Source organism: Hibiscus syriacus, unplaced genomic scaffold (genome assembly GCF_006381635.1).
Source record: "Hibiscus syriacus cultivar Baekdansim isolate YM2019G1 unplaced genomic scaffold, ASM638163v2 tig00112614_pilon, whole genome shotgun sequence".
NCBI lineage: Eukaryota > Viridiplantae > Streptophyta > Magnoliopsida > Malvales > Malvaceae > Hibiscus > Hibiscus syriacus.
This window is the reverse complement of record NW_024063369.1, coordinates 746,558-773,719: the sequence shown is the minus strand read 5'-3', so window position 1 is coordinate 773,719 and position 27,162 is coordinate 746,558. Positions and strand designations below refer to the sequence as shown.

General features: G+C 35.0%; 5 protein-coding genes across 7 annotated transcripts; 3 read left to right on the top strand and 2 right to left on the bottom strand.

Annotated features, from left to right (window-relative positions):
- The first annotated feature begins 509 nt into the window (after nucleotides 1–509).
- LOC120182014 (ethylene response sensor 1-like) lies at nucleotides 510–4,973 on the top strand. 2 transcript variants are annotated; one of them, XM_039187039.1, is made up of 6 exons: nucleotides 510–723; nucleotides 1,427–2,364; nucleotides 2,586–2,954; nucleotides 3,056–3,322; nucleotides 3,579–3,709; nucleotides 4,546–4,973. In XM_039187039.1, exons 2-6 carry the CDS (start codon nucleotides 1,459–1,461, stop codon nucleotides 4,790–4,792), a joined length of 1,920 nt encoding a protein of 639 aa, XP_039042970.1. In that variant the 5' UTR covers nucleotides 510–723; nucleotides 1,427–1,458; the 3' UTR covers nucleotides 4,793–4,973. The 2 variants fall into 2 exon arrangements, 1 of the variants encoding a protein (XP_039042970.1); XR_005521794.1 differs by lacking the exon at nucleotides 4,546–4,973 and having other exon boundaries at nucleotides 3,056–3,410; nucleotides 3,542–3,655.
- A 376-nt stretch (nucleotides 4,974–5,349) lies between these two features.
- Nucleotides 5,350–7,488, bottom strand: LOC120182056 (60S ribosomal protein L19-1). Its single transcript, XM_039187076.1, has 5 exons — nucleotides 7,312–7,488; nucleotides 6,488–6,610; nucleotides 5,874–6,187; nucleotides 5,663–5,724; nucleotides 5,350–5,568 (listed from the first exon to the last, which is right to left on the bottom strand). The coding sequence occupies exons 1-5, from the start codon at nucleotides 7,421–7,423 to the stop codon at nucleotides 5,544–5,546; spliced, it is 636 nt and encodes a 211-aa protein (XP_039043007.1). The 5' UTR covers nucleotides 7,424–7,488; the 3' UTR covers nucleotides 5,350–5,543.
- A 1,100-nt stretch (nucleotides 7,489–8,588) lies between these two features.
- On the top strand, nucleotides 8,589–10,376 carry LOC120182010 (adhesive plaque matrix protein-like). The gene is made up of 2 exons (XM_039187034.1): nucleotides 8,589–9,927; nucleotides 10,036–10,376. Exons 1-2 carry the CDS (start codon nucleotides 8,589–8,591, stop codon nucleotides 10,374–10,376), a joined length of 1,680 nt encoding a protein of 559 aa, XP_039042965.1.
- A 1,328-nt stretch (nucleotides 10,377–11,704) lies between these two features.
- Nucleotides 11,705–12,046, top strand: LOC120182009 (proline-rich protein 3-like). The gene has a single exon (XM_039187033.1). The coding sequence runs from the start codon at nucleotides 11,705–11,707 to the stop codon at nucleotides 12,044–12,046; it is 342 nt and encodes a 113-aa protein (XP_039042964.1).
- A 268-nt stretch (nucleotides 12,047–12,314) lies between these two features.
- Nucleotides 12,315–19,198, bottom strand: LOC120181971 (putative GTP diphosphokinase RSH1, chloroplastic). 2 transcript variants are annotated; one of them, XM_039186998.1, is made up of 24 exons: nucleotides 19,132–19,198; nucleotides 18,665–18,855; nucleotides 17,998–18,168; nucleotides 17,833–17,898; nucleotides 17,662–17,754; nucleotides 17,443–17,574; nucleotides 17,215–17,316; nucleotides 17,051–17,128; nucleotides 16,903–16,974; nucleotides 16,699–16,806; nucleotides 16,443–16,540; nucleotides 15,967–16,027; nucleotides 15,800–15,862; nucleotides 15,659–15,715; nucleotides 15,469–15,570; nucleotides 15,031–15,189; nucleotides 14,778–14,909; nucleotides 14,591–14,677; nucleotides 14,431–14,502; nucleotides 13,953–14,039; nucleotides 13,425–13,863; nucleotides 13,006–13,067; nucleotides 12,852–12,920; nucleotides 12,315–12,708 (listed from the first exon to the last, which is right to left on the bottom strand). In XM_039186998.1, exons 1-24 carry the CDS (start codon nucleotides 19,154–19,156, stop codon nucleotides 12,604–12,606), a joined length of 2,631 nt encoding a protein of 876 aa, XP_039042929.1. In that variant the 5' UTR covers nucleotides 19,157–19,198; the 3' UTR covers nucleotides 12,315–12,603. The 2 variants fall into 2 exon arrangements, with proteins under 2 accessions (XP_039042929.1, XP_039042930.1); XM_039186999.1 differs by lacking the exons at nucleotides 12,315–12,708; nucleotides 12,852–12,920; nucleotides 13,006–13,067 and adding an exon at nucleotides 13,107–13,296 and having other exon boundaries at nucleotides 13,393–13,863.
- Nucleotides 19,199–27,162: the final 7,964 nt, after the last annotated feature.

The following is a 27,162-nucleotide window of genomic DNA, read 5'->3' as shown; positions in this document are numbered from 1 at the left end:
TAATAGTATCATCCGCTCCACCCGCTCCACCCGCGGATGATGGATGGAGCGGATATGGATGAAAATTTTGGCGGGTGATGGATGGTGTGGATGGAGCAGATGAAGCTCCACCCGACCTATCTCCAATCCATTGCCAGCCCTAACCACCGCTGCCATGAAACAAAGAAATTTAAAAAACTACTAGGTTGAATATGCAAGATATTGATGGAATAAAAAAAAGAGTTTAAACCTAATACAATAGTGCTTGAATATTTATTATTTAATAATTAAAAATCTTTTAATCAAATATTATATAATAATATCTATAGATTAATAAAAACAGATATTTAAATCATCAACCATATATAAATAAACTCACACGTGCAAGTAAGAACGTAAAAAAAATAAGGTACTGAAAAGGAAAATCCAAGTTGGGGTACCGCACGTGTAATATCTCCATTTTGAATTCGTGCGTTGCCTTCCCTTGTCCGTGAAGTATTTTCCATTTATACTTGAGCCAGCCCCTCCACTTTATTACTCATTTTCCCACCTCTACCCTTTCATTTTATTTTTCTACTGGTTCTCCTCCTCCTCCTCTATAAGTTGCAAGTTTAACAGTATCAAGCAAAGAAGCTCTGTATTGACCAAAAGAAAATCTTCATTAATGGACGAATGGATCAGGCTCCAGACGTCCGCAGCTGATATCTGGCCGTCCATCCTCCTCTTTTGTCTTCACTTGCACTGGTAATCCATCTCCATTTCCATTATTTTTATTCTTTTTATTGATTTGTATTTCTCTTTAGATTAGCTTTTGTTTTCTTCCATTTTTTATTTACTGTAGATCATGTTTTGGTTAACGAGTTCAGAACCAGATTGTTGTGATCGCGCTTTTTTTTCCCTGTGTTTCGAGTTTCTTTTTTTTTAGTCGTGTTTGGTTCGAGAGAAAATATTTTAATGAAAAAGAAAAAGACACGAGTTTTCTTTCTCGAGAAAGATAGGTTCCATTGAATCCAGTCCGTATCACTAATTTAGTGGCGTGATCACTGATTAGCTATGTCATCTTTTAGAAATACTATTAAGAACAAATTCTCTTCGAAAGGCTAAATGTTGAACCGCTGCCTGGCTTTTATATTTTTGTGTATAAAGATGGAGAAGCGACAAAGAGGAATATTTATAGGACAAAGCACTTCAAAATGTTTTAATGGAATCTTATGCTAATGAATTTGTAGGAAAATATAAATCTTCTCATGGAATCTTATCGTTTCATTGTTTTTTTCTCTCTCTGACTCTCTCTCTATTGATTTGGTGCAATATTCTGTCAAATTTGACTGCATAAATATGGTCAAACATCTTAATAAGATATGAAAATCTGTCAAGATATAACCGATCCATGAAGTTTCGCATTTTAGTTCATTTATGACTTCTTCTTCTTGATTTTTTTTGTCAGATTCGGCGCTGTTGTTTTCAGTTTTTCACATAATGTATTCTTGCTATTGTATTGACTCACCGTGGCCACCTGAAGAATTGCTTGTTAAATATCAGTACATATCAGATGTTCTAATCGCCCTTGCATATTTCTCAATTCCCCTCGAGCTTATTTATTTTGTTAAAAAATCTGCATTCTTCCCGTATCGATGGGTGCTTATGCAATTCGGTGCCTTTATCATTCTTTGCGGCGCAACACACTTTATAAACCTTTGGACATTCACTATGCATTCGAAAGTCGTCGCTATGGTGATGACCATTGCCAAGGTCGCATGTGCTGTTGTATCGTGTGCGACTGCTTTGATGCTTGTGCACATTATTCCCGACCTGTTGAGTGTTAAAACTCGAGAATTATTTCTGAGGAACAAAGCCGAAGAGCTTGACAGAGAAATGGGTCTTATTCTCACTCAAGAAGAAACTGGACGGCATGTGAGGATGTTAACTCATGAAATTAGAAGCACACTCGACAGGCACACGATATTGAAGACTACCCTTGTTGAGTTGGGTAGGACCTTGGGCCTGGAGGAATGTGCCCTGTGGATGCCATCAAGGACTGGTATAAATCTGCAACTTTCACATACTCTAAATCACCAAATACAAGTTGGATCTACTGTGCCGATAAATGATCCTATTGTCAACGAAGTATTCAATAATGCTCAAGCAGTGCGTATACCCTATACTTGCCCACTAGCCAAGATAAGGCCTCTAGTCGGAAGATATGTGCCACCAGAGGTTGTTGCTGTTAGGGTACCCCTTCTTCATCTTTCAAATTTCCAAATTAATGACTGGCCTAAGCTCTCTGCGAAAAGCTATGCAATCATGGTTCTTATTCTCCCCACGGACAGTGCTAGAAAATGGCGAGACCATGAATTGGAACTTGTCGAAGTTGTGGCAGACCAGGTCATCTTTATGATTTATGTGCTTTCTTTAATTGGCTGCTTATTTGATGTCTTAATGAAACGCTCACCCTCAGTTTTAATTTTTCACTTGGCTGTAAGTTTATGAATTCATTTTTGAAAAGCTTCAGTGACTGAACTTGATGTTCTTGCTCCTTATTTTAGTTGGAAAACGCATTTACCTATTAAGAGACTTTGATTCTTATAATGATGATATATGTACAGGTTGCCGTTGCACTTTCGCATGCCGCTATTCTGGAGGAATCCATGCGAGCACGTGATCAGCTTATGGAGCAAAATGTTGCCTTAGACTTGGCTCGTCGAGAGGCCGAGAAGGCAATTCATGCACGAAACGATTTCCTAGCTGTGATGAACCATGAGATGCGCACACCAATGCATGCAATCATTGCATTGTGCTCGCTTCTTTTAGAGACTGAGCTAACTCCAGAACAAAGAGTTATGATAGAGACGGTGCTGAAGAGTAGCAGCCTTTTGGCAACACTAATCAATGATGTCCTCGATCTTTCGAGGCTTGAAGATGGCAGCCTAGAATTAGACTTTGGAATGTTTAATCTTCATGGAATCTTCAAAGAGGTAACCATTGGTGTTTTTGTTCATTTTTAGCATAGAAATTGCAATAAATTTGCTTTTGCAGTTTATTTTTAGTAATAATGTTTATATCTTTATAATTTCAGGCCATTAATCTGATCAAGCCCATTGCATCCATAAAGAAGCTATCTATGACTATGATCCTGGCACCTGATTTGCCAATGTATGCTGTTGGCGATGAGAAACGGCTTATGCAAACCATTTTGAACATCATGGGGAATGCTGTGAAGTTCACAAAGGAGGGTTATGTTTCAGTTATAGCGTCGGTTGCAAAACCGGAGTCGTTAAGGGACTGGCGACCTCCAGAATTTTACCCAGTGTCAAGTCAAGGCCACTTCTACTTACGAGTGCAGGTTCTTGACTGCTTCAGTTAAACTTCATTTCATTTTGTTTTGCGTCTGTTCTATTTAACTTTGATTGCACCATCATAAAAACATCTCCCGGTAATTCCATTTACGCCGTTTAGGATTTCCGAGTGCAGTTTTGTTTATGATGTACAATCCGACGGATAGCCATCCATGTACTGTTGTTATGGAGAACATCTGGAGCTTTTCTAGCTTAATATCACATGATGCTAATGCCTATATCCTATCATCTAATCTGTGGCAGGTTAAGGACTCTGGTTGTGGTGTTCTGCCACAAGACGTACCACTTCTTTTTACCAAATTTGCACAGCCGCGTAGTGGATCCAGTCAAAATAGTGGTGGAAGTGCTGGACTTGGACTTGCCCTTTGTAGAAGGTAAATAAAAAATCTCTGAAAATCCTCCACACATGAAATATTTGGTCTTTACCCTTATAATCGGACAAACCACAGTAGCTAACAAAAAAAATGCTTATACCATGGTTGTCAAAAATGGGACTTGTGACTGCCTGATTAAACTGGTAGGATGAGGTAAAAAATTATACGAACCATTAAAATTTAGTGTAAAGAATGCAAATGGTCCCGACTATAGAATATTGTTTTATTAAGTCTCTCAACTATTAAAAGTTACAAAATAGTCATTTGACTACGAAGTGTTGCTTTGTCTAGTCACTTGATTACTAAAAGTTATAAAATGATTACCCGACTATTCATTATGTTCTAAACTCTGGACGATATTTTGAATTGAACGTTAACTTGTTGACTGTTATATGATAAAATTTGATCCTAAAATCTCAAACCACTATCATATCTCAGTCATCATGTTAACATTCAATTTAAACAACCACCAATTTTTAACAAAAAAGATGAGTCTAGAAAATAATGAATAGTCAGTTGACTATTTTGTAACTTTTAATAGTCGAGGGGCTCAACAAAGTAACACTTCATAGTCAAAGGATATTTTGTAACTTTTAATACTGAAAGAGTTCAACAAAGTAATACTTTATAGTCAAAGGATATTTTGTAACTTTTAATAGTCAATAAACTTAATAAAGTAGTACTCTATAGTCGAGAGATCATTTGCGTTCTTTATCCTAAAATTTATTATCGAATCGATGGTTCAACTGGCCGAATTGGTTGAATAAAGAAATAGCGATTCGATCAACAATCCGCGGATTTATACCTCATACATGTTATTAAATGTTGAATCACAGGTTTGTGAATCTGATGGGAGGCCACATATGGATGGAGAGTGAAGGCCTTAACAAAGGTAGCGTAGCGACATTCCTTGTCAAACTCGGGATCTGTAATAACCCGAATGATTCATCTATCCATCATCAAGTTTCTCCCCAAGCTAGAGCTTATCATGGAAGTGCAGATCTGGCCGGACAGAAACCTACCTTAAGAGACGACGACAGGGGCGGCGTTTCATCTAACGCGCGATACCAAAGAAGTCTGTAGATGATCGAGGGGCCTAAAGTTGCAACGGGCAAATGTTGTAATTTCCCGTCCTCTTCTTATTGATCGACGTTAAAGTTGAGAAATGCTGTTTAAATTAATGAAATAATTTCCCCTGATAAAAGCTGCTATAAGCTATTAAGCTAGCCGGATAACAAGATGAGATTTGGAGTTTGGTCAGAAACACAATGAAGATATGGTTCGAAGGCTTGCACCACAGGTCACTTGAATATTTTGCAGATTTTTACTAGTGATTTTGACAAACTTAAAACTAAAAACAAGTTCTTAAACTATGTTTTTTAGATTTATATATCTAAATTAATTTTGAGTAAAAACAAATCTATAAATTATTAATTGTGACCGTTGCAAGTCCTATCATTTTTTCCAAACAGAATTTTCTTATAACCCATGAGATCTTAACAAAATAAGTTTTTTATGTACTAAAAGGGTTACATATAATGGTAGTTTAGGGACTTGTATTGGAAAAGAACTAGTTTAGAGAATTAAAAATTCGAGGACTTAATTTAGTTTGCCTTTGAAAATCAACAAAACCACGGATGTAAATCAAACATAACGTTACATCATATAATTAAAACAAAAAACAGTAAAATTGAGAACAAAAACATTAAAGCTTACTCCACCTAAAAGAACAAAGTGCATATCCGCCTAAAACAACACTGGCACGGCAAAACTACTTGGGGCATACTAATATCTAAAGCCACGGTCGATCACTTATATTGAGTACAGAACCTTCTTACTTCTTGGACTTCTTGGAAACCCTGAAAGATTACATAAAGAATAAAAAGAAAATTGTATTTACCTAAAAACACTGATACTTTAGCAAAAGAAACGCAAAATCTAATATACACTTACACGGCTGGTTGAGCAGCTGCCGCAGGTGGTGCTGCAACCGGCTTATCTCCTCCTCCAGGTCCCTAAAAAGATTAAGGGGGGGGGGATATAACATAAGAACCCAAGTCGAAACTTCAGAAGGAAAATAAATATTGCGTATCTATTCCATATAAAGCATCCCATTATATTATCGTTGCATACCCAAAGAACCACATGAAACAAATGTTCTTACCTGGGCCAAACGCTCCTCTCTCCTAGCAAATTTTCTTTCCCTGCTTGCCTTGTTCTTAGCCCTCTTTGCTTCAAACTGGTCAGCCAATGTCTTCTCTCTGGCCTTTTCAGCCTTAGATTTGTGGATGCTCTCCATGAGAACTCTCTTGTTCTTGAACACATTACCCTTGACTTTCATATACATGTCATGGTACATGTGCTTGTCAATCTTCTTTGATTCCCTGTATTTGCGAAGCAATCGTCTCAGAACACGCATCCTCCTCATCCACAAGATCTTTGTGGGCAACCTTGCCTCCCTTGTACCCTTGCGCTTGCCTAAAAGCAGAATGAAAACACAAAAACCCAGCTAATATATATATGCATAAATTACTCAATATGAATCAGAGTCTTTGATGGCTAACAAATGATTACTCCAGTATTAAGTATCTCCACATTACTTCATTTCATCTTTAATAAAATGATTTTGGACATCAGAACTTTGAAAACATGACGCTTAATCAAGATTCAAGAATATAATCCGATACAGAATCTGTAAGCATATCAACCTACTCCCCATCGACAAATAACATTAAATCCAGGAAATCTAAGAACCATAGTGTACAAAGAAAAACATACCATATCCAGAGTGACGTCCCTTTCTCTTTGCTTCCTTCATGCGACGTGCACGTGATCGAGAGTGAATTTTGGTTGGCTTCCTGATGATAAAACCATCTTTAACCAGCTTCCTTATATTCTGGCCTGCAATTCCCATTTCAAATATGCACATGATCAAAACTGAACATTAAAAGAACAAATTCTTGTGCTAAGCTACAAACAGACTAACAAGTCCATAGAATATCCGATTCTATTATGACTACGACATAACATCAGCATGAGACACTATTAATTGTTCAGAACTTCAGATTTTACAGCCAATAAAATGTGAAAGATTTTCTTCGTATATCAGTGGAGCAAGCAAGGAAAAAACAATTAAAATCATATAGCTACATTTGCACTCTATTACTAATGTGAAGATTTGACTTTTTCCGGCAGGAAATCTCAGGTCAATTGATGTAGCTTTGGCATTACGTATTAGTTGGAAATATTTTCATTTTTCTTAACAAGTAACTAAACAAAAAATAGAATAATCAGAAGCTGAATTGCAAATATGCTAAAGCTCATCTCAACTGAGCAAAGTATATAACACTCTACCGTCCTAAATCAGTAAAAGGAAAAGAAAAGCTTAAAAGTGAAATATATAAGCTATCACAGTTCAAAGATTCAATTCCTAAAAAAATAAAAACACCTAGCTTCATTTCCACGAACAATTGGCAACAAACGATGCGATGATCAAGTTCAAATCATATCTCAACTTAAAAACGATGGACATGAAAACTATAAATGTTAAGTCAATGATTAAGAAGTGAAAAAAAGGAGGAAAATGAAAAGAGAAAACGTACGAGAGTTCGCCATGGAGATCTCGTTAACTTCATTCGGATCAAGCCAAACCTTTCCTTTTCCACACTTCAAAACGCTCGCTGAGAGCCGCTTCTGGAGCTTAAGCGAAACCATATCTCTCCTCTTCTCTCTCTCTCTCTCCCCCCTTGTCGGTGATGCAGCTAACTGCTGTTAGCGAAGAAGGATAAGAGGGAAGTGATAGCGGCTTATTTATATGAAAGCCTTAACCCTAGGGTTTGGAGGGTGCTGCTTGCTTTTGATTTTGGATTGGGTTTATAAAATTTGGCTGTTGATTTACTACGCGTGTCCTTTTAGTTATATGTTCGGCCAATAGCCTAAATGGCTTTTCTTCATGGCCCTTATAAACAAGGGTAGGATTAAGATTACCCGTCCCAATTTTTTTTTGATGTAATTATTAATATTTGATTTATTAATCGATTAATTTATATTAAATATTATAAAAAATATTATAAGAGTGATTCTTTTCATTTAATTTACTCTATTTATAACATTGAAATTTGAACTCCGACTTTACTTAAAATATCTAAAGTTTGAGGTGTCTTAAATATTAATAACCAAAAATTTAATTCATTTGTATAATTTTATAATAGGTTTAATCTACCAATTGAGAGAGGTATTATAGTAATTATTTCTAGGGTAAATTATGTGTTTAGTATCTAAATTATAAGTTTTGGTTCATTTTAGTACCTAAACTTTCAATTTTTTTCAAAATCGTACATAAACTTTAGTTTTTATTTCATTTGAGTACATCATCGTTAAAAAAATTAGTTTTGTTTCATTTTAGTATCACATTCAAAATTGAAACCAAAACTGATAGTTTAGGTACTAAACACGTTAAGTTTTTAACAGTGAGGTACTAAAATGAAATAAAAATTAAACCTTATTTTCAAATATATAAAGAAAAATCATATTATTACTTAAGATCATGTCAAATCGAATATTTTTCATCCTAAACTCGACCCGAAACTATAAAATTTGATTGTATTGTAGAATTTGAATCAAATTATCATCCTAATTCTAATTGATCAGACAAATAAATATATCAAATAAAATTAAATGCTCAAATACCATATATAATTATTGGAGAAAGACTCAAATTCAAATGCTATCTCTATGTATACAATTCTCTAGCTTTTGTCATGTAAAATATAAATGCAATACAAGTTAGTGGTGCTCAAGCCTGCAGATATGATATATGTTTCACCATCGTGCAACCAAACCAAGTCGTAGTAAACCCAAATTCTTTTATTTCTTAATTATGGGCGCATTACAACAGACATTCCAATATATAAAGGACGATGAAGGTAATCCCTCACACTTCATCCCATCATCTTTCTTCTCTTTGTGCTGGGTAGTTAACAGTTGGGAAACCATGGCTGCTGCCTGTCCATTGTTGGCTGCCTCCTTGCTTTTATGTTCATTGCTCGTCATTGCTTCTGCAAATGACTATGGTGTTTATGTTTCATCCAAAACACAAGCTTATGATTATGGTACTGCAAAGCCGGTCAACCAACAACAGCTAGAAAAGGAGGGGAACCCTGGTTATGGAAGTAAGCCTAATGTCTATGAATCGCAGCCAGAAGAGAAGGGAAAGCCATTGCTGGAAGCAACAGCAAGTATCGGTTACAGCACAGAATCAGTTTACCAACCACAGACGGAGAAGCCGGTGACGGGAATGGAAGAACAACCTGATTATAGCACTAAGCCAAACAAACCACAGCCAGAAGAGACAGGAAAGTCTAGTTATAGCACAAAACCAGCCTATCAGCTACAACCAGAGAAGCCAGAGTCAAAACAAGAAGAAAAGCCTGATTATGGCACCAAGCCATATTACTATAAACCACAGCCAGGTCAAGAGAAAGAAAAGCCAATGCCAGAAGAGACAGAAAAGTCTGGTTATAGCACAAAACCAGTCTATCAACCACAACAAGGAAAGCCAGAGTCAAAGCAGGAAGAAAAGCCTGATTATGGAACAAAGCCAAATTACTATAAACCACAGCCAGAAGACAAGGAAAAACCAATGCCTGAAGAGACAGAAAAGCCAGGTTATAGCACAAAACCAGCCTATCAACCACAACCAGAAAAGCCAGAGTCAAAGCAGGAAGAAAAGCCTGATTATGGCACCAAGCCATATTACTACAAACCACAGCCAGGTCAAGAGAAAGAGAAGCCAATGCCAGAAGAGACAGAAAAGCCTGGTTATAGCACAAAACCAGTCTATCAACCACAACAAGGAAAGCCAGAGTCAAAGAAGGAAGAAAAGCCTGATTATGGAACAAAGCCAAATTACTATAAACCACGGCCAGAAGACATGGAAAAACCAATGCCAGAAGAGACCGAAAAGCCTAGCTACAGCACGAAACCAATCTACCAACCACAAACAGAAAATGAAGAAAAGCCTGATCACGGCGCTAAAAATGACTTCTACCAGCAGCAACCAGAAGACAAAGAAAACCCAAAGTTAGAAAATGAAGAACACCCTAATTACAACGCAAACCCAGCCACGGATTCCTACAAACCAAAACCTGAAGTTCTTCCCATTGGTGTTGAAGGGCTTGTTTTATGTAAATCAGGTCCCAAGTATTACCCAATTCGAGGTAAACTATTTGACACAAACACACACAATTTAAGCATTCGTATTTATGTTTAAAACTCTCCCTAATTCAGCTCGTTTCTTGGGCTGATATTTGTTGCAATGAGCACAGGAGCTTTGACAAGGATAACGTGTTTAACTGTTGACGAAAATGGGTACGAGAAGACTCACTCGGTTTGCAGCGGTGAAACTGATGAAAAGGGTTACTTCTTAGCGAGATTGTTTTCTTCAGGCCTTGACGAGGCCCATCTGTTGAGCGAGCTCAGAGATTGTAAGGCGTTCCTTGAAAGCTCTCCGTTGGAGACCTGCAACGTTCCCGTTGATGTCAACAAAGGCATTAGTGGCGCTCCGCTTTCTGGGTTCCGAGTTCTCCATCACATGGGGATGAAGCTTTTCTCCGTCGGATCTTTCTTCTTCACCCCTCAACTTACTCCGGTTCCTAATGGTTATTAAACACCTTAATTCTTTTGTTTTTATTATAATTTATTCATTTGCCGTATGTTCTGAACCGTTTGCTTTCGAAGAAGCGAGTGTTGTTGACTTCTATTTGACTGATTTGTTCTTTGTAATGCGTATAGAGCTTGATTCGCTCTGTTAATGATTATACTGCATTTGCTTTTTATAGTATTAACTGTATCCGTTTAAAGATAATTTTTAATTATTTAATATTAATTGCTTCATATTTATAATATTTTTAGTCCTTAAATCGAATGATCCCAATAATTAAATAATGTTTGTTATCCTTAAAGATATCATGTTCGAGAAACAACAATTGTAAGATATTTAAATGTTCATTATCAAATAATTAAGAATCTTCAGAACATATACTTCCACTTGTAGTTAACTTAAATTAATAAAAAAATTATTAATTTTTCATCAATTGATTTATTTTTTTAAAAATTAAACGAAACGAAAATAAAAAAATGAATAATTCTTTTGAAAATGTTTGAAGACTAGAGATATTAATGAATCTTATTTTACCTCATTAATGGTTGATGAGTGATTGTAACTCTTAAAGGTCACAAATCGTAGCACTAATGGTTGTAGTAGGATGATTGAACATTCATTATCAAATGTTTGTAGTAGGATGATGAAATTTATATGTTGATTTTATATTAAAAAAATTAAATAATAATTTTAATAAATTTTAATATTTTTAATTTAAATTAATGATTAAGTGTAAGACTCTTAAAGGTAGGGGTTTTGGGTTCAAATCCACTCTTCTTATTAGTTTGAATAAAATATTCAAAAGATAACACATGAAAGAAAAAAAATCAAAGTAAAATAATAATTTAATGATTGATACAATCTTTTAAAAGTTTTAAAATAAATCCATAATTTAAAGATTAATATAAGATATTTTTAAAATTAAAATTAATTTAAAATAAAATAATTTGAATATATCCCATAAAATTATCTCAAAATAAAATTTAAAGAAGAAGCCACAATTTACCTAAGGTGAAAGTGGAATTTAAATACTCACACACTTAAAAGGCTTGGGTTTTTGCCTAACTCTACCGATTTCTCATTGGTAAATATTTTATTTTATACGTGTGTATGTAAACATTAGTAGTGGTGATCAAGTCTGTAGATGTTTATGCCATCGTGCAACTAAATCATCGTAAAGACTGTTTCCTTCTTTGCTTAACCATTGGGGCATTACATAATACATCACACCGGTAAGCTTCCCAGGCATTATCCAATTCAAGGTAAACTACTAAGCACAAAACGGTATTTTAAGCATTCAGATTAATGTCGTGTTTTTGCTCAACTTTGTTGATATGAACACAGGAGTTTTGGCGAGGATAACATGTCTAGCTGTTGGCGGGAACGGATTCGAGACGACTCGCTCGGTTTGCAGCGGAGAAACTGATGCGAAGGGTTACTTCTTTGCAAGATTATCTCCTTCAGGCCTTGATAAATTGAGCAAGCTAACGGATTGCAAGGCGTTCCTTGAAAGCTCTCCATTGGAGGACTGTAATGTCCTTGTGGATGTCGATAAAGGCATTAGCGGTGCTCCTCTTTCGGATTTCCGTTTTCTTCACCAGATGGGGATGAAGCTTTTCTCTGTAGGACCTTCCTTCTTCAACTCTGCACCTAATTGGATCCCTAATGGTTACTAAACAAACGGCTTAATTCTTTTATCACTTGTGATATGCAATTGATGATATTAAAGTGATACTAATTATACTCGATGTCGGTCTTTTAACAGCATATCTTTCTAATTTCGCATTATAGTGAATTTCTCTCTTCGGTCTTCGTTTTTTTTTCTCATTTAGAGTTTCCACGTAAATTTTGTTCTCGTCTTCGATCTTATTTATTTTATTCGTAGTTATCTTTTTTATTATCAGAACTTTTATATGAAATGCTTAAAAAAACTTGTATAAAGTGTTCACCTATGATCCTTTTTCAAACCGAGTATCTTTACAAGTGTATATCAACTCTACACTCACTTTTTTCTTTGACACACAGTGCCTGCCTTGATCCAGCGTCAGCTTGCTTGACTTCTGGTTTATTTGGTTTTGAGCGTCTAACAAATACATATGGATTATGGACAAAGGAAGTAAATTTTACTATAAGAAAGAACGGTAGGTCTTAGCTCTATGTTGGACAAAACTTCATAACCAAGCTTGCAACCGGCTGAGTCGACTAGATGGTTTTATCGGATCCATCATTTGAATTAGCATTCGAGGATTTGGTTATTTTCTGTCGAGCTTGGCCAGCTGCAACCAATGGACCATCCTAGAACACCCGGGATTGAATCGACCCTTGAACAAGCATTAACCTGAGAAACAAATAAGTGGTTTGATAATCACGACATTCGAAACTCCCCCTCATACATGAACACATAGAAACGGATGAAAATCGAAGATGAAAAGGTAAAAGGAATACAGCGAAACAAAATGAAAGTACATGTGAACACAGTACCAAAATTTCAAGGTTGGCTTCAAGATGAAATAACATGGCGGCCATTCCCCTTCCTCTATCCATCTCGGCCTAAAAAATGTAGAACTGTTATTGAACTAGCAAAGTTTTGACAGCCGGAATCAAATCACGTGATAGCCGAATTTATATCACTCACAACACAGGAATATATGGTGATGCCTACAGACGCCAATGCCGCTGTGACCTCAGCCATCATCCCTAAAATCATGTTTGCAATGAAACACTTTAGCCAAAAGGAAAAGAGATGATATAACCAAAAAGTCCGCAAAAAAATGTTGGACTAAATCTAATTGCTCAGATTAGGATCTCCCCAACAATGTTCTAAGACTTTACTAATGCCCTATTGGAATAGCTTGGTAGGATGATCCATACTTTGACAGTCAGCACAATAAGGTGGCAAGTCACCAGGGTACTCTAATTCAATAATCTCATAGAATCCCTCCTCCCAAATTTCCCCAGAAAACCCGGAAATGCTTACTTTTTCCATTCCAATAGTTTGGATTTGTATACCACATATAATAAAAACCTTATATGAAAGGGTTAACAAAGATTTACCTCTTCGGTCTATGCAAACCACAGAAAACCACAGAATTGAATGTCCTTCAAGATTGTGCCACAAGTCAATTTTACTGGCTTTCCAATTTTCAAGACCAGGCAATACCTCGGGTGGTGGAATGTTTGCAGGTATCATTTTCACAGAACCATTGGCCCGTGATAACATGTTCCCATTGGCCTTCAAACTCACAGGTTGAAAATGTTTGTTAAGTTTCCCATTGACCTTAGGGTTCCAAAAAACTTTTTTTGCAGTCAAGCCATCTTCACAACTTTCTTGGGATGAAGAGTCCACAATGCTCCCCAGGATTTTCTCCCATAGAGGTTTCCTCTGTCTGGAAAACTCTTCCGATTCACTCTCCTCTTCAGAGTCAGCAATGAAGCTATTTACTCTCTCTGTTGTTAATTCCACAGCAGATAGTGCAGCTTTCTCCCTCATGAACTAATTACAAGTAGAAATTTAGACAATCAGAGCATTGAAAACTAAGAGAATTAAGAGATTATAAATCATACTCCATAAATTAAACCTACTTTCATAATTTTGTGCTTGGCACTGCGCGTTTTAGCATGTTGCAACCACTGTTTATGCCTTTGAAAAGCTGATTTGCTTGAGAGAGCCTGGAGCGAGAGGAAAGGTTGTAACTATTAAAAAAAAGGGGCACCAGTTTGAGCACAAATAGCCTATAATATATGGAACCAGATAAACCTTTGTAAGTACTTTAACCAGTAACCTGTGTGTCTTCCTTTCTTTCACAACTGACAAAATAGTAAATACGTGTAAATCTCTTCAATAACAGATCAAATCACCTAAATCATGCAACAGTACTCAGAATTTGACAGTACTCGCTGATAGTTTCAACTTTCAAGTTATTGAGGGAAAAAGAACTAGTACTACACATTTTTCCCATGCATAGCATATGTCTGATTCCCACAATCTAAACATTATCAAGAAATCATGATTGACTACAAGTAACGGAGAAGTAATTGCCAACGATCAATATATACTAACGTTATATGTGATAATCTCCACAACTTCGGCATTGGTGAGTACATGCGTTGGAGAAACAAGATTACCATTGACCTGCAATGAGAAGATCAAGCATTAAACTTGGGCTTTCGTTTACGCTGACACTGCAGTTGGAAAAATTGTGCCATTAGATACAAAATACCTTTGCAGCTACCATTTTGTTTCCAAGCTCAGTGTGTATCATGTAGGCATAGTCAATGACAGTAGCCCCTCTAGGCAGATTTTTAATCTATTTATCACGTAAATTATATCAAAACACTTGTCATCATAGACTTCTGTTAAATCTTCTAGCAGAAAAACACATAGATAACTTTTAGTATGTGAATTACCTCTCCCCTAGGGGTAAATACAAAGACACGACTACCTAAGAGATCTCTGGTGATGGTATCCACAAATTCCCTGGAACTCATGTTGCCAACAAACTCTTCTTGCCATTCTCTAATTGCATTGAGCCACCCAACCTAGAGAAAAGAAAGGACTTCATCCGTAAATTTACATTCTTCTTAGATGACTTTAGAGGGTATCTAGGAACCTCCTTCAGGATGACTCTTAATGACAATTACTCAAGGAAACAAGCTATACCATGAGTGCTATGTTTGCATTGTTAAGGCAAACTGCCTTCCCTCTTGAACTTCTACCATTTGGCTCTGCATGCCCAACTAGACCAGTAACAAAGACTCTCCCACTATAATTAGCAGCAATGCCTCTCTCAGCTATCAAATCCATCTCTTCAGTTCTAATCTGTAAGAAACCAACAATTAATAAAATATGCCAGAATTATTTTCTTTTCCTTTTTCATTTTTTAAAGTTCAGACTATATTATAATGAGCATCACTTGTACATTCATCCCTGGTACATTACTAACATAAATAAATCAATAATTATAACTTCTGTAATAATGAGAAGATTCAAAATTGTTTGGGAACAAGTTGTAGATATCCTCGCATTTAAAAAATATTTAAAATAATTTAACTAAGCAAAATGTTGCCTTGACAATTAGCTGAGAGGAAATTTAAGAACCTGAACTTCCAGGCGAAACGTGCTTTCATACAAAAACGGGATTACTGTTGTATGAAGACTTTGGTAGCCATTAGGCTTTGGTGTTGCTATGTAGTCTTTCATCTGCTCAAAAGATAGGCAACTTTTACTAAATGCCAATAATCTAATATAAAAAAGACACGTCAAATGAGGAGAAAAAAAATATACATACAGCTCGAGGAACAGGAGTCCAGATGCTATGGACTAATCCAAGAACATAGTAGCAAATCTGCAAAAAGAAATTGGAATTGTTACTCAAGTACAGATGCATTCTATCCTAACCAAGTAATTTTGCATTGGCAGAATAATTCACCTGCTGTGGACTACAAAAAGGCCCAACTCCAACTGAAGGCTTTGGTTTTATGATTATACGAAGCTGATTTATAGCCAAAAGGAATGGGCGAATCAATTAGCAAGAATAAACCATGAGAAAATGTTTCATACTACATGTTAATTGTTCAAGGAAGCATCAGAACAAACCTGGGCAATTTGGTTAACCTCACTGATTGAACTGTTGGATTTCAGCACAGATTTGTAAATACTGTGATACCATAACAAAAATTACAAGCAAGCAAATTATCACTCAAAAGCCACCAAAAAAAGAGGTAAAAAAGGTAACAGGGAACGGAAAATTAACTGACGGTATTCAAAGCAACACCATATTCGATATAGACATTCAAAATGATATCTTACATCTCACTCACTCAATCTATCTTTTAGAAACAGGTGAAGTAAGAAATAATGGGTCCCAGATTCCCATTCCCACAAAACTTAGAACCATGTGGTAGGCAATTCTATACCAAATTACTCGCACATAGTCCCCACTGGTTCAGTTGTGACCATGACCACGAAATGCAACTAGAAATAATTCCCAAAACTTCTAGTCATGTGTATCACAAGGAAAAGAACTGAATGAATAATGAACAAGGAGACAGATTAAATATTCAAGGCCCCACCTGTAAGGTTCCTTGCACACTGCAAGGGTTTCAGTTTTAAGAGTCATAAAGTCCAGGAATTGGTCATTCTCAATCCTTTTCGTCAAAATTTTGTCTGCCTAATACCAAAAAAGAGAAGAAAAAAAATCATAACGATGCAGATGACATACTAGTCATAAAATACACTTTCAACATTGACCTGCTATGTTAATTATCACATAGATAGTATTTTGGAGCTCTAACTTAATACTATTGATTAAAGGAGGGCAATGTTTACCTCGATAAGATCTTTCTCATGTTCATTATACAGGTCAGCAACCCTTCTCTTCACTTTGGCATAATCTTCAGGATTTGTGTACATGAAGGATAAGTTTTCAAGTTCAGACTACAAAAAACAATAAGATTGTGTTAAGTCTGAATGCTATCTTGAATTGATGAGCATAAAATGGAAATTGTATTTTCAACAAGCATAAGAATGTACCTTAATTTGATGCACCCCCAACAATTTTGCCAAAGGAGCAAAGACCTGCAATGTCTCCATTGCAATGCTGGACTGAAATAATACAATAATGTTAAAAGGAAGAAGTAATTGACCAATTACAAGGTAAGCTTCAACCCATGCAACCAACCTGTTTATGCGGGGGCATGTGAGAAAGAGTCCGCATGTTATGCAATCTGTCAGCTAATTTGACAATGATGACACGAACCTAGAAGCAAACCATTTGATTAGGCACATTACTTTCCATAAATATCACCCCAAAACAAAGAAAGAAAGAAAGAAAGAAATAATAACCTCCTCTGTCATTGATAGAAACATCTGCCGGAGATCATCAGCTTTCACATCTTTTACAGAAACATTTTCATTCTTATACTTCAATTTTCCCAATTTGGACACCTGGTTAAGAAACAAGGATAAAGAAACCCAAACAAGCCAAAACCATCTAAAGTTTTGTCAAATATGGCATTCAAACTTAAACAGACAAGTACAGTAATGACACTTATATAAGCATATATAAATCACCTTAGTCTCTCCTTCTACAATACGACGTACGGTAGGACCAAACTCCTCCTCTATTCTTTCAAATGTAACAACATTTGTATCTTCCACAGTGTCATGCAGCAATCCAGCTGCAATAGACTCCCAATCTAGCTCCTAGAATAATAGTTGAGACAAATTAGACCTCATATCAGAAAGCAGAATGCATTTTCCGACAAGAGCATACTTCTTGTATTAACTCACAAGTTCTCCAAGAATGCGCGCAACTTCAACTGGATGAATGATGAACGGCTCCCCACTCCGTCTTTTTTGACCATAATGTGCCTCAAAAGCTAGCTGTACAAAACAACTCATGTCGAGAGATATTTTTCAGAAAGTGCATTGTAATAGTTTTCTGCAAAGCAAAGACATTACCTTGAGAGCATTATGGACCAATTCCAACTCTTTAGGCGAAAGGTATGATATTGTAGGCTTCAGATCCTATTGCATTACAACAGTATAAGTATAAGACAGTTGCAGCTTTGCTTACAAAAAATGTGCATTCTTAAGAATAAGAGGTTTGAAAAAAGTCATTTGTACCTCCCACAACCTTTCAGAAGAAACCTCATTAGAGGTCTCTGAAAAGACGGATGACAAACAATACAACTGCAATCTTTTACAGCCAACATGAAGCAAGCTTGATTTAAAGAGTTTTTCAAGCAATACAAACTCAGAAACATCCGTCGAATGCCATCCACCAGAATCAAGAGCCTAGTAAAACACAAGATTTAATCAGCAAAAAAGCTTTAGCAACTATGCTGTCGATACATGCAAGTTGTACAAAAATGCCTTAAGAAATTGCATGTTTTACGTGCCCAAAATCCCCCACCCCAAAAAATGTTATAACCTTAATATAACAGTACACTCTCCGTTTCCTTAATTGAACGAATTCACCAACAACTTTTGGATGATTCCACACATTAAAGAACCCACCAACTCCCATTCTGATCTCACCGAAACATTTCTATTTGTCGACCTAATATTAACAGCCCCTATTATGTACAAGTTCGGTATCTGACTGGAAAGCCTATTAAAAGAATCAAGGACCTATTTCATATCACAACATCAATAAATGAAACCAACACTTGCACATCAAATAAAGTAAATACAATCTTAAATAGTCTCTGATGCCAAGATATTTCTAAACTAGCTTCGGACTTCTAATAATCTAACAAACCTAAGGTGGAGAAGTATAAATCGAACTAACCGATCTGATACGAGCTCTTCTTCCGTGGCGGGCGTAGGTGAAGGAGGAAGAATGAGAAGGATTGGCAGTGCTGGCAAGGAATCCAGTTAAGGCTCTTGGATCTTTGGAAGCACAAGAAAGCAAGCTACGGTCGAACCTTACACTCCCTTCCCCTCTCGTTAACTTACATATATTCACGCATTCCAAGGAAACTGCAATCAAATGAATCAAAAAATAAATAACTATATAGATGGAAAATAAGATCGGAGCCGAAATAGAGAAACATAGAATTAACTTCTTCACACTCTTTTGGTTGCTTAAAAATTCAAAACTAAGTCGAAATTAAGTGAAAAAACAAGCACCGGACGACAGATATTCCGTCATTTCCCCATCATTCGTTCTTAGTAACCAAACATGAAACAAAGTTAATCGAAAAAAAATAAAAATCAATAAATTGAAATTGAAAAAGAAAAAAGAGTGCTACTCACCGGATAAGGAAGGAGCAGAGGCCATTTGTACAATAGCAGAGAAATCTCATTGAATCGAACTAAGCATTAAACAATAGCTCAGTAATCAATCAAACAAACAAAAAAAGAAACAGAGTCAGCTTTCTGTGGAAGTGGAGCTGATAGAATAAGAAAAATATTATAGATTGGAAATCTGGACAAATAAGCAATGAATTTGAAGCAAAGGATGATGGTGAATAGATAATCCAGAGAGAGAAATGAAGAGACATTGAAGCCACACAAATATTCATTACCTTCAATCACTATAATTTTCATTTGTGTAAATTACATTATTAGTCCCTGAACTTTTAATTGTTTTCATTTTGACGTGTTGATTCAGCTTCCATCAGTGATCAGTGGCCGAAATCGGTGACTAAATTATAAGAATCTTAAAATTTTAGTGATCATCAGTACAGTTTATCCTTATTATTTTTTTATTTCTAAAGAACATGATGAACGCAATATGAATGGCGGAAAATTTAATTTTGTGTTTCTTCAAAATTTTAGTTGGAATTTAATTGATTTTATTTCTCATTGCGGGGACCTTAAAGTCGTCAAAATTCAAATAGATCACACAAATTATTTTAAAAATTTGTCAAGAATAATATACATAATATATTTTTATTAAAAATAGGATATAAGGTACTTAGCTTTTTTTTAATTTTAGTTTTAAATATATATTTATTAGTTATTTTAATATTTTAATTTAAACTATGATTATTTTCTTATTTTTCTTGGTATCGGGACATTTTTATTCATTTAATTATTAAAAAAATTGTTTTGTTTCACCAACTCAACTATTAGTTAATTAAGTAAATTACATGTTTAGTACTAAAACTATAAGTTTCAGTCTATTTTAATATTTAAATTTTTAATTTTTTAAAAATTATATTTAGAATTTAATTTTTGCATTTTAGTTCTCTTGTTAAAAAATTAACGTTAGTTTTTGAAAATTGAAAATTTAGGTACTAAAACTAACTAAAATTGATAGTTTAGATATTAAATACGTTAAATTTTTAACAACATAATACTAAAATAAAAAAAAAATTAATCGTCAGATATGATTTTTAATTTTTAAATACATTACTTAATAGGATAGAGAGAATGAACAACTGTACTAGCTCTGCTTTTCCAGCTGAAAAAGGTATTTTCCAATTTTGGACTGAAATTGTGAATGGAAAGAAGATTAAAAACGAATTAATCAATAAGTAAAATTTCGGATGGTTAATTTTGGATTCGGTTAGTTAACAGTTAATGATTTTCCAAACTTCAGTTATCGGTTAATTCGGTTCGAAATCGATTAATTAACTAAATCAACCGAAATTATTAAATGGTAAATATATTATATATATTATTTAGGTTTAGGGATGTTTAAACTTTGATTTTAACCAAATTAAATGACCGAATTAATTGAATAAACCAAAAATATTTAATATTTAATATAATATATATTATTTATAAATTCCAGTTAACCGATCTTGATTAGGTTCGGTTAAATTTTTTGAAAAAAATTCGGTTCGATTAACATTTAAAGAGAAAAAAATTCCGATCGATAAATTTTAGATTTTTCTATTTGATCGGTTAACCGATTTAACACCCCTAAATTTGTGTCCTTCACCCATTTTTCTCATCCATGTGCCAATGCTAGGGAACCTAAAGAGCCGTGACGGCACCAGATGTTAACCACTGCCACTCATATAATCACCAAACACATTTTCTCCAACATGAGAAAAATGGGGAAGAGATTCGTTGTATTTGGGTTCCTTTGGTACATTGATTCCAGTTTAGATAAAAGGGAATCTCTGTATACGAATAGTTTGTACATCAACGTCTGTCATCTCCTTTCTACTTTCTACAAGAGAACAAAGCTACGGGCTTTGGCATTTTCCATGGCTATGGTGGATATCAGATGCTCCGCTGACACCTGCTTTTCAGTTTTTTCTTCCCCAGAAAATTTAGAATATCCCATTTCCAGCGCACAAACGCAAGCTTTTGCTTGGAAAACGACGCAAACAACAGGCATTTTGATCTTAAAACAAGAAAACCAAGATTTGGGGTTACAAAACATCTGTAACACCCCCAACTCGTATCCGACCCGGATACGAGTCCGAAGTGTCACATTGACTTTTTAAACATGTATTCGTATAAAATAGTGGGTAATTTAAAAACTTTGATAACATTTAATTTATTTCAAAGCGTTTACAACAGATATCAGAGTTCATACCATTTATATCTTTAGACTACATGCCAACTACACTCTGTAAACAATACATACATTTTCTGATCTGACATTTGGTAAGGAAAACTGACCTGTCTTGCTCCGCATTACTCTTTACTCTTCTCGAAACCTACGCGTGAAACAATCACACGCTAAGTCGAAGACTTAGTGAGGCATAACAACTTACAATGCACTTCATAACATATATCAATACATGCATGTTCTGTTCTATCATGTTATACCAATTCCATGCATTCTTCGTATCATATAAAATCATATCAGATTAATTACAGTAAATACATACAGACACATAATTCATCATTAACAGTTTATCATGTAATCACATACTTTTATTGTTAACCTTTTCAATCAAACACTATACACACACAACATCATATGGTTCACGTAACACATTTCAAACCACTTATAACCCCATCGTATACATATCACATTCAGTATGCTTGTTTAATCACTTTATTAGCCCATGTACACTAGTGAGAACTTAAGGTATGTGAGTACATTGAGGTTGTGCACACATATGCTGTCACCACAGCTCGATCAATGTCCCGAAGGACCAGTCCATAGATTCCGAAGAACCTAGGTAATCAGTCCATATGTCCCGAAGGACATAGGTAAACAGTCCGTATGTTCCGAAGAACATAGGTAATCAGTCCATATGTCCCGAAGAACATAGGTAAACAGTCCATATGTCCAGAAGAACATAGGTAAACCCTCGACCCTTGGCATGCCAACTATACCCCTAGCTCTCATATCACATAACATGGGCATTATCATTTATAACAGTTCACATTACTTATTCATATTCTTTCTCTTATAACCACTTATCATTTCTTTTCAGTCACGTATCACATGTACGTGTAATCATTGATCTCATAACATATACTTGTTTTCACATATATATTTCATATCATTTCACATATACACTTTCATATCACATGCCATATAAGCTCATAGCTTCTTTCACATTCTCATAGGATCACATAGTTCATATCTTATACTTTGTTTTCTCATGTTCACATATATCATGTCATATGGCTCATATCTTTCTCATGCAGTCACATAGTTCAGTTTCACATATGTTCATATATATATACATTACATAGCACATACTTCTCATAACATTACATTCAAAAGCATGTTAACACATATAATCATGCATACATACAATTCATGTCATTCATATACGTATAATCATATATTCATGCATTCTAACAGAGGAAATAGACTTGTCGCAAGTCTTGTTTCCATTTAGCACCATAAACTAATTAATATGCACTCACCTGGCCTCACTAGTCAATTCAAATCTCTTATCTTTCCCCTTGATCAATCTTACTTGCCAAACGTTCCGGAATTCTTTATGCGTAGAATCTACATAAATGTACATTTCGAGGTAATCATTAGATACCTACACCTTGTAATTGGATACTAGCAACTTAAACGAACTTATTAAACCAATATTCGCATTTTCCTTTAGGGGGAATCGGTTCCCTACCATAGGGGTATCGATTCCCTCAAGACATTCTGGAATTCTGTCGTTTGAAGGGGTATCGGTTCCCCTTGAATGGGTACCGATTCCCCTTGCCCAGAAATCATATTTTCAACCCGAAAATTACTTCATTTCCACTCAAACCCTTCATATATCATCCCCTTTTCATTCTTAACTCTAGTATACATACTTAAACCAATCTATATTCATTTATTTCATCTTAAACCTCAAAATCCTATCTTCCATATGAGATTCAAAAATCATACCAAATTTTCAATGTGTTCTAATTCCAATTCTAACACTCCAAATCTCTTAATTTAACCATTGACAAGTCAAATTTAACTTCAAATTCTACTTATCAATTCTTTTCCAAAGTTTCATATAAAAACTCCAAATCTTTAATCTCTCTTAACCCCTCCATCCTTTGTTTTTAAGATGATTTAAGCTTTCCTTAAGCTTAGTTATCATCTAATAATCAAAACCCAACCTTAAAATCAACAATTCATTTACAAACAAAGAAACTTACCTTTGGCTTGCTCTCCCACGTATGAAGAAGAAGAAAAGAGAAGAGCACTCTGGAGAGTTCTCTCCCTTTTCACGTGTATATCATTCATTGAATGATCAAATGACCATTTAACCCTTAATTTCTTTTAATAATTACTAAATAACCTTCAATATATATTCAAATAATCATTGAATTATTTCATTCTTCTACTTTAGTCATCAAATTCTGAAACTTTACAATTTGATCACTAACCCGGTATTGAGGATGTTACAAATCTCCCCTCCTTATAAGAAAATTCGTCCTCGAATTTTCACTGCACATCTTAATAGGAACATATCTTCTAATGTTCTTATGTTGCTTCCCTGACTTACTCTTTCTTGTCATTATCAGAAACTTACTTTTCAATCCCTTAGTTTTTCGACTATCTTTTTCGTTTATACCTTCATCTTCTGTTGTTTATCATATAAGCAATAACCAGTAATACCAATCCATTGTTGTCTTTTCTCTCATTCGATTATGCATTTTTCCTTTGACCTTTCTAAAATTCCATATAATGTCACTCATCACGTTGACAATAACATTCATTTCATCACTCTATATATCAAAACTGTCCTCTGTACTTCCATATTTATCGTATCTGATTCTTTTAAATCAATCCCTTTCATTTCTTATACTTGTATTTTCCTTCCTGAAGGTTCCATGCAAATACTTATCTCTGTTTCTACATTATAGCTATCTGCTCAGAATATACAATTATATTCAAATTCATATCATAATCAATTAACTCAACTTATCAATTTCACCTCTATTCTCATACATCCTGAAATTTCTTTTACTCAAACTCAACATTCTGACTTCCTGTGTCCTATAATCTGATCATCGATATACATATTCTCAAACTCTTCTTATCAATCCTCAGCTTTACCTAAATATACAAATTCTTACTTCCTTTTCCTTTACTATACCACATTACTATGATCCAAATATGCAACTGTATCCAGATCCATTACGGATTTGGTTCTCATATCCTGACAATATCTTATAATCTTATCATTCCAGTACATTTTTTTTATCAAATACTCTAGTTAGCCCATACTAACTCTTTTCATCTTAACTGCAAACCCTTATCATAAACATACTCTTGTTTATGCGCAATACTATCACTTCGTTTCAAACTCATAAACTCTGACTTTATACATCTTATACACTTGTCACTGATGCACTTATCCTTAAGTTCTTCTATACGTACTCATCACATCCTTAGATCTTTTTAACATTCTTATGATGACACCCGTTCACCATATTCTATCTTATCCACATAATAACTCTATATCATTTTTCCGATTTCAAACGATGAAAACTTTCTATCATTATTCAGATATGATTTCAGCTTTCTGAAATCAACTTTTGATCTTACTAGGCATTTCCTGAGGTGTCCGCTCTTCATCCTGCCTGGCCAGGGCAAGTGAATAGCTATCACAATCAGGAATATCACCTTTCACTTACTTCGAAATTATCACGATCGGATTTTCTACTGTATTAAACTATTCTTATTCTATTAGCAAGACAACATACTCCTTACACAATCAGATCAGAAATTTTTCAATCTATGTTGGCATGTACACCTTTTATGACACTTTGGACTTCGGTTTATGCCAAGAATCGGCTAAACCTTAGCTCTGATACCATTAAATGTAACACCCCCAACTCGTATCCGACCCGGATACGAGTCCGAAGTGTCACATTGACTTTTTAAACATGTATTCGTATAAAATAGTGGGTAATTTAAAAACTTTGATAACATTTAATTTATTTCAAAGCGTTTACAACAGATATCAGAGTTCATACCATTTATATCTTTAGACTACATGCCAACTACACTCTGTAAACAATACATACATTTTCTGATCTGACATTTGGTAAGGAAAACTGACCTGTCTTGCTCCGCATTTATATCTTTATCTCGAAACCTACGCGTGAAACAATCACACGCTAAGTCGAAGACTTAGTGAGGCATAACAACTTACAATGCACTTCATAACATATATCAATACATGCATGTTCTGTTCTATCATGTTATACCAATTCCATGCATTCTTCGTATCATATAAAATCATATCAGATTAATTACAGTAAATACATACAGACACATAATTCATCATTAACAGTTTATCATGTAATCACATACTTTTATTGTTAACCTTTTCAATCAAACACTATACACACACAACATCATATGGTTCACGTAACACATTTCAAACCACTTATAACCCCATCGTATACATATCACATTCAGTATGCTTGTTTAATCACTTTATTAGCCCATGTACACTAGTGAGAACTTAAGGTATGTGAGTACATTGAGGTTGTGCACACATATGCTGTCACCACAGCTCGATCAATGTCCCGAAGGACCAGTCCATAGATTCCGAAGAACCTAGGTAATCAGTCCATATGTCCCGAAGGAAATAGGTAAACAGTCCGTATGTTCCGAAGAACATAGGTAATCAGTCCATATGTCCCGAAGAACATAGGTAAACAGTCCATATGTCCAGAAGAACATAGGTAAACCCTCGACCCTTGGCATGCCAACTATACCCCTAGCTCTCATATCACATAACATGGGCATTATCATTTATAACAGTTCACATTACTTATTCATATTCTTTCTCTTATAACCACTTATCCTTTCTTTTCAGTCACGTATCACATGTACGTGTAATCATTGATCTCATAACATATACTTGTTTTCACATATATATTTCATATCATTTCACATATACACTTTCATATCACATGCCATATAAGCTCATAGCTTCTTTCACATTCTCATAGGATCACATAGTTCATATCTTATACTTTGTTTTCTCATGTTCACATATATCATGTCATATGGCTCATATCTTTCTCATGCAGTCACATAGTTCAGTTTCACATATGTTCATATATATATACATTACATAGCACATACTTCTCATAACATTACATTCAAAAGCATGTTAACACATATAATCATGCATACATACAATTCATGTCATTCATATACGTATAATCATATATTCATGCATTCTAACAGAGGAAATAGACTTGTCGCAAGTCTTGTTTCCATTTAGCACCATAAACTAATTAATATGCACTCACCTGGCCTCACTAGTCAATTCAAATCTCTTATCTTTCCCCTTGATCAATCTTACTTGCCAAACGTTCCGGAATTCTTTATGCGTAGAATCTACATAAATGTACATTTCGAGGTAATCATTAGATACCTACACCTTGTAATTGGATACTAGCAACTTAAACGAACTTATTAAACCAATATTCGCATTTTCCTTTAGGGGGAATCGGTTCCCTACCATAGGGGTATCGATTCCCTCAAGACATTCTGGAATTCTGTCGTTTGAAGGGGTATCGGTTCCCCTTGAATGGGTACCGATTCCCCTTGCCCAGAAATCATATTTTCAACCCGAAAATTACTTCATTTCCACTCAAACCCTTCATATATCATCCCCTTTTCATTCTTAACTCTAGTATACATACTTAAACCAATCTATATTCATTTATTTCATCTTAAACCTCAAAATCCTATCTTCCATATGAGATTCAAAAATCATACCAAATTTTCAATGTGTTCTAATTCCAATTCTAACACTCCAAATCTCTTAATTTAACCATTGACAAGTCAAATTTAACTTCAAATTCTACTTATCAATTCTTTTCCAAAGTTTCATATAAAAACTCCAAATCTTTAATCTCTCTTAACCCCTCCATCCTTTGTTTTTAAGA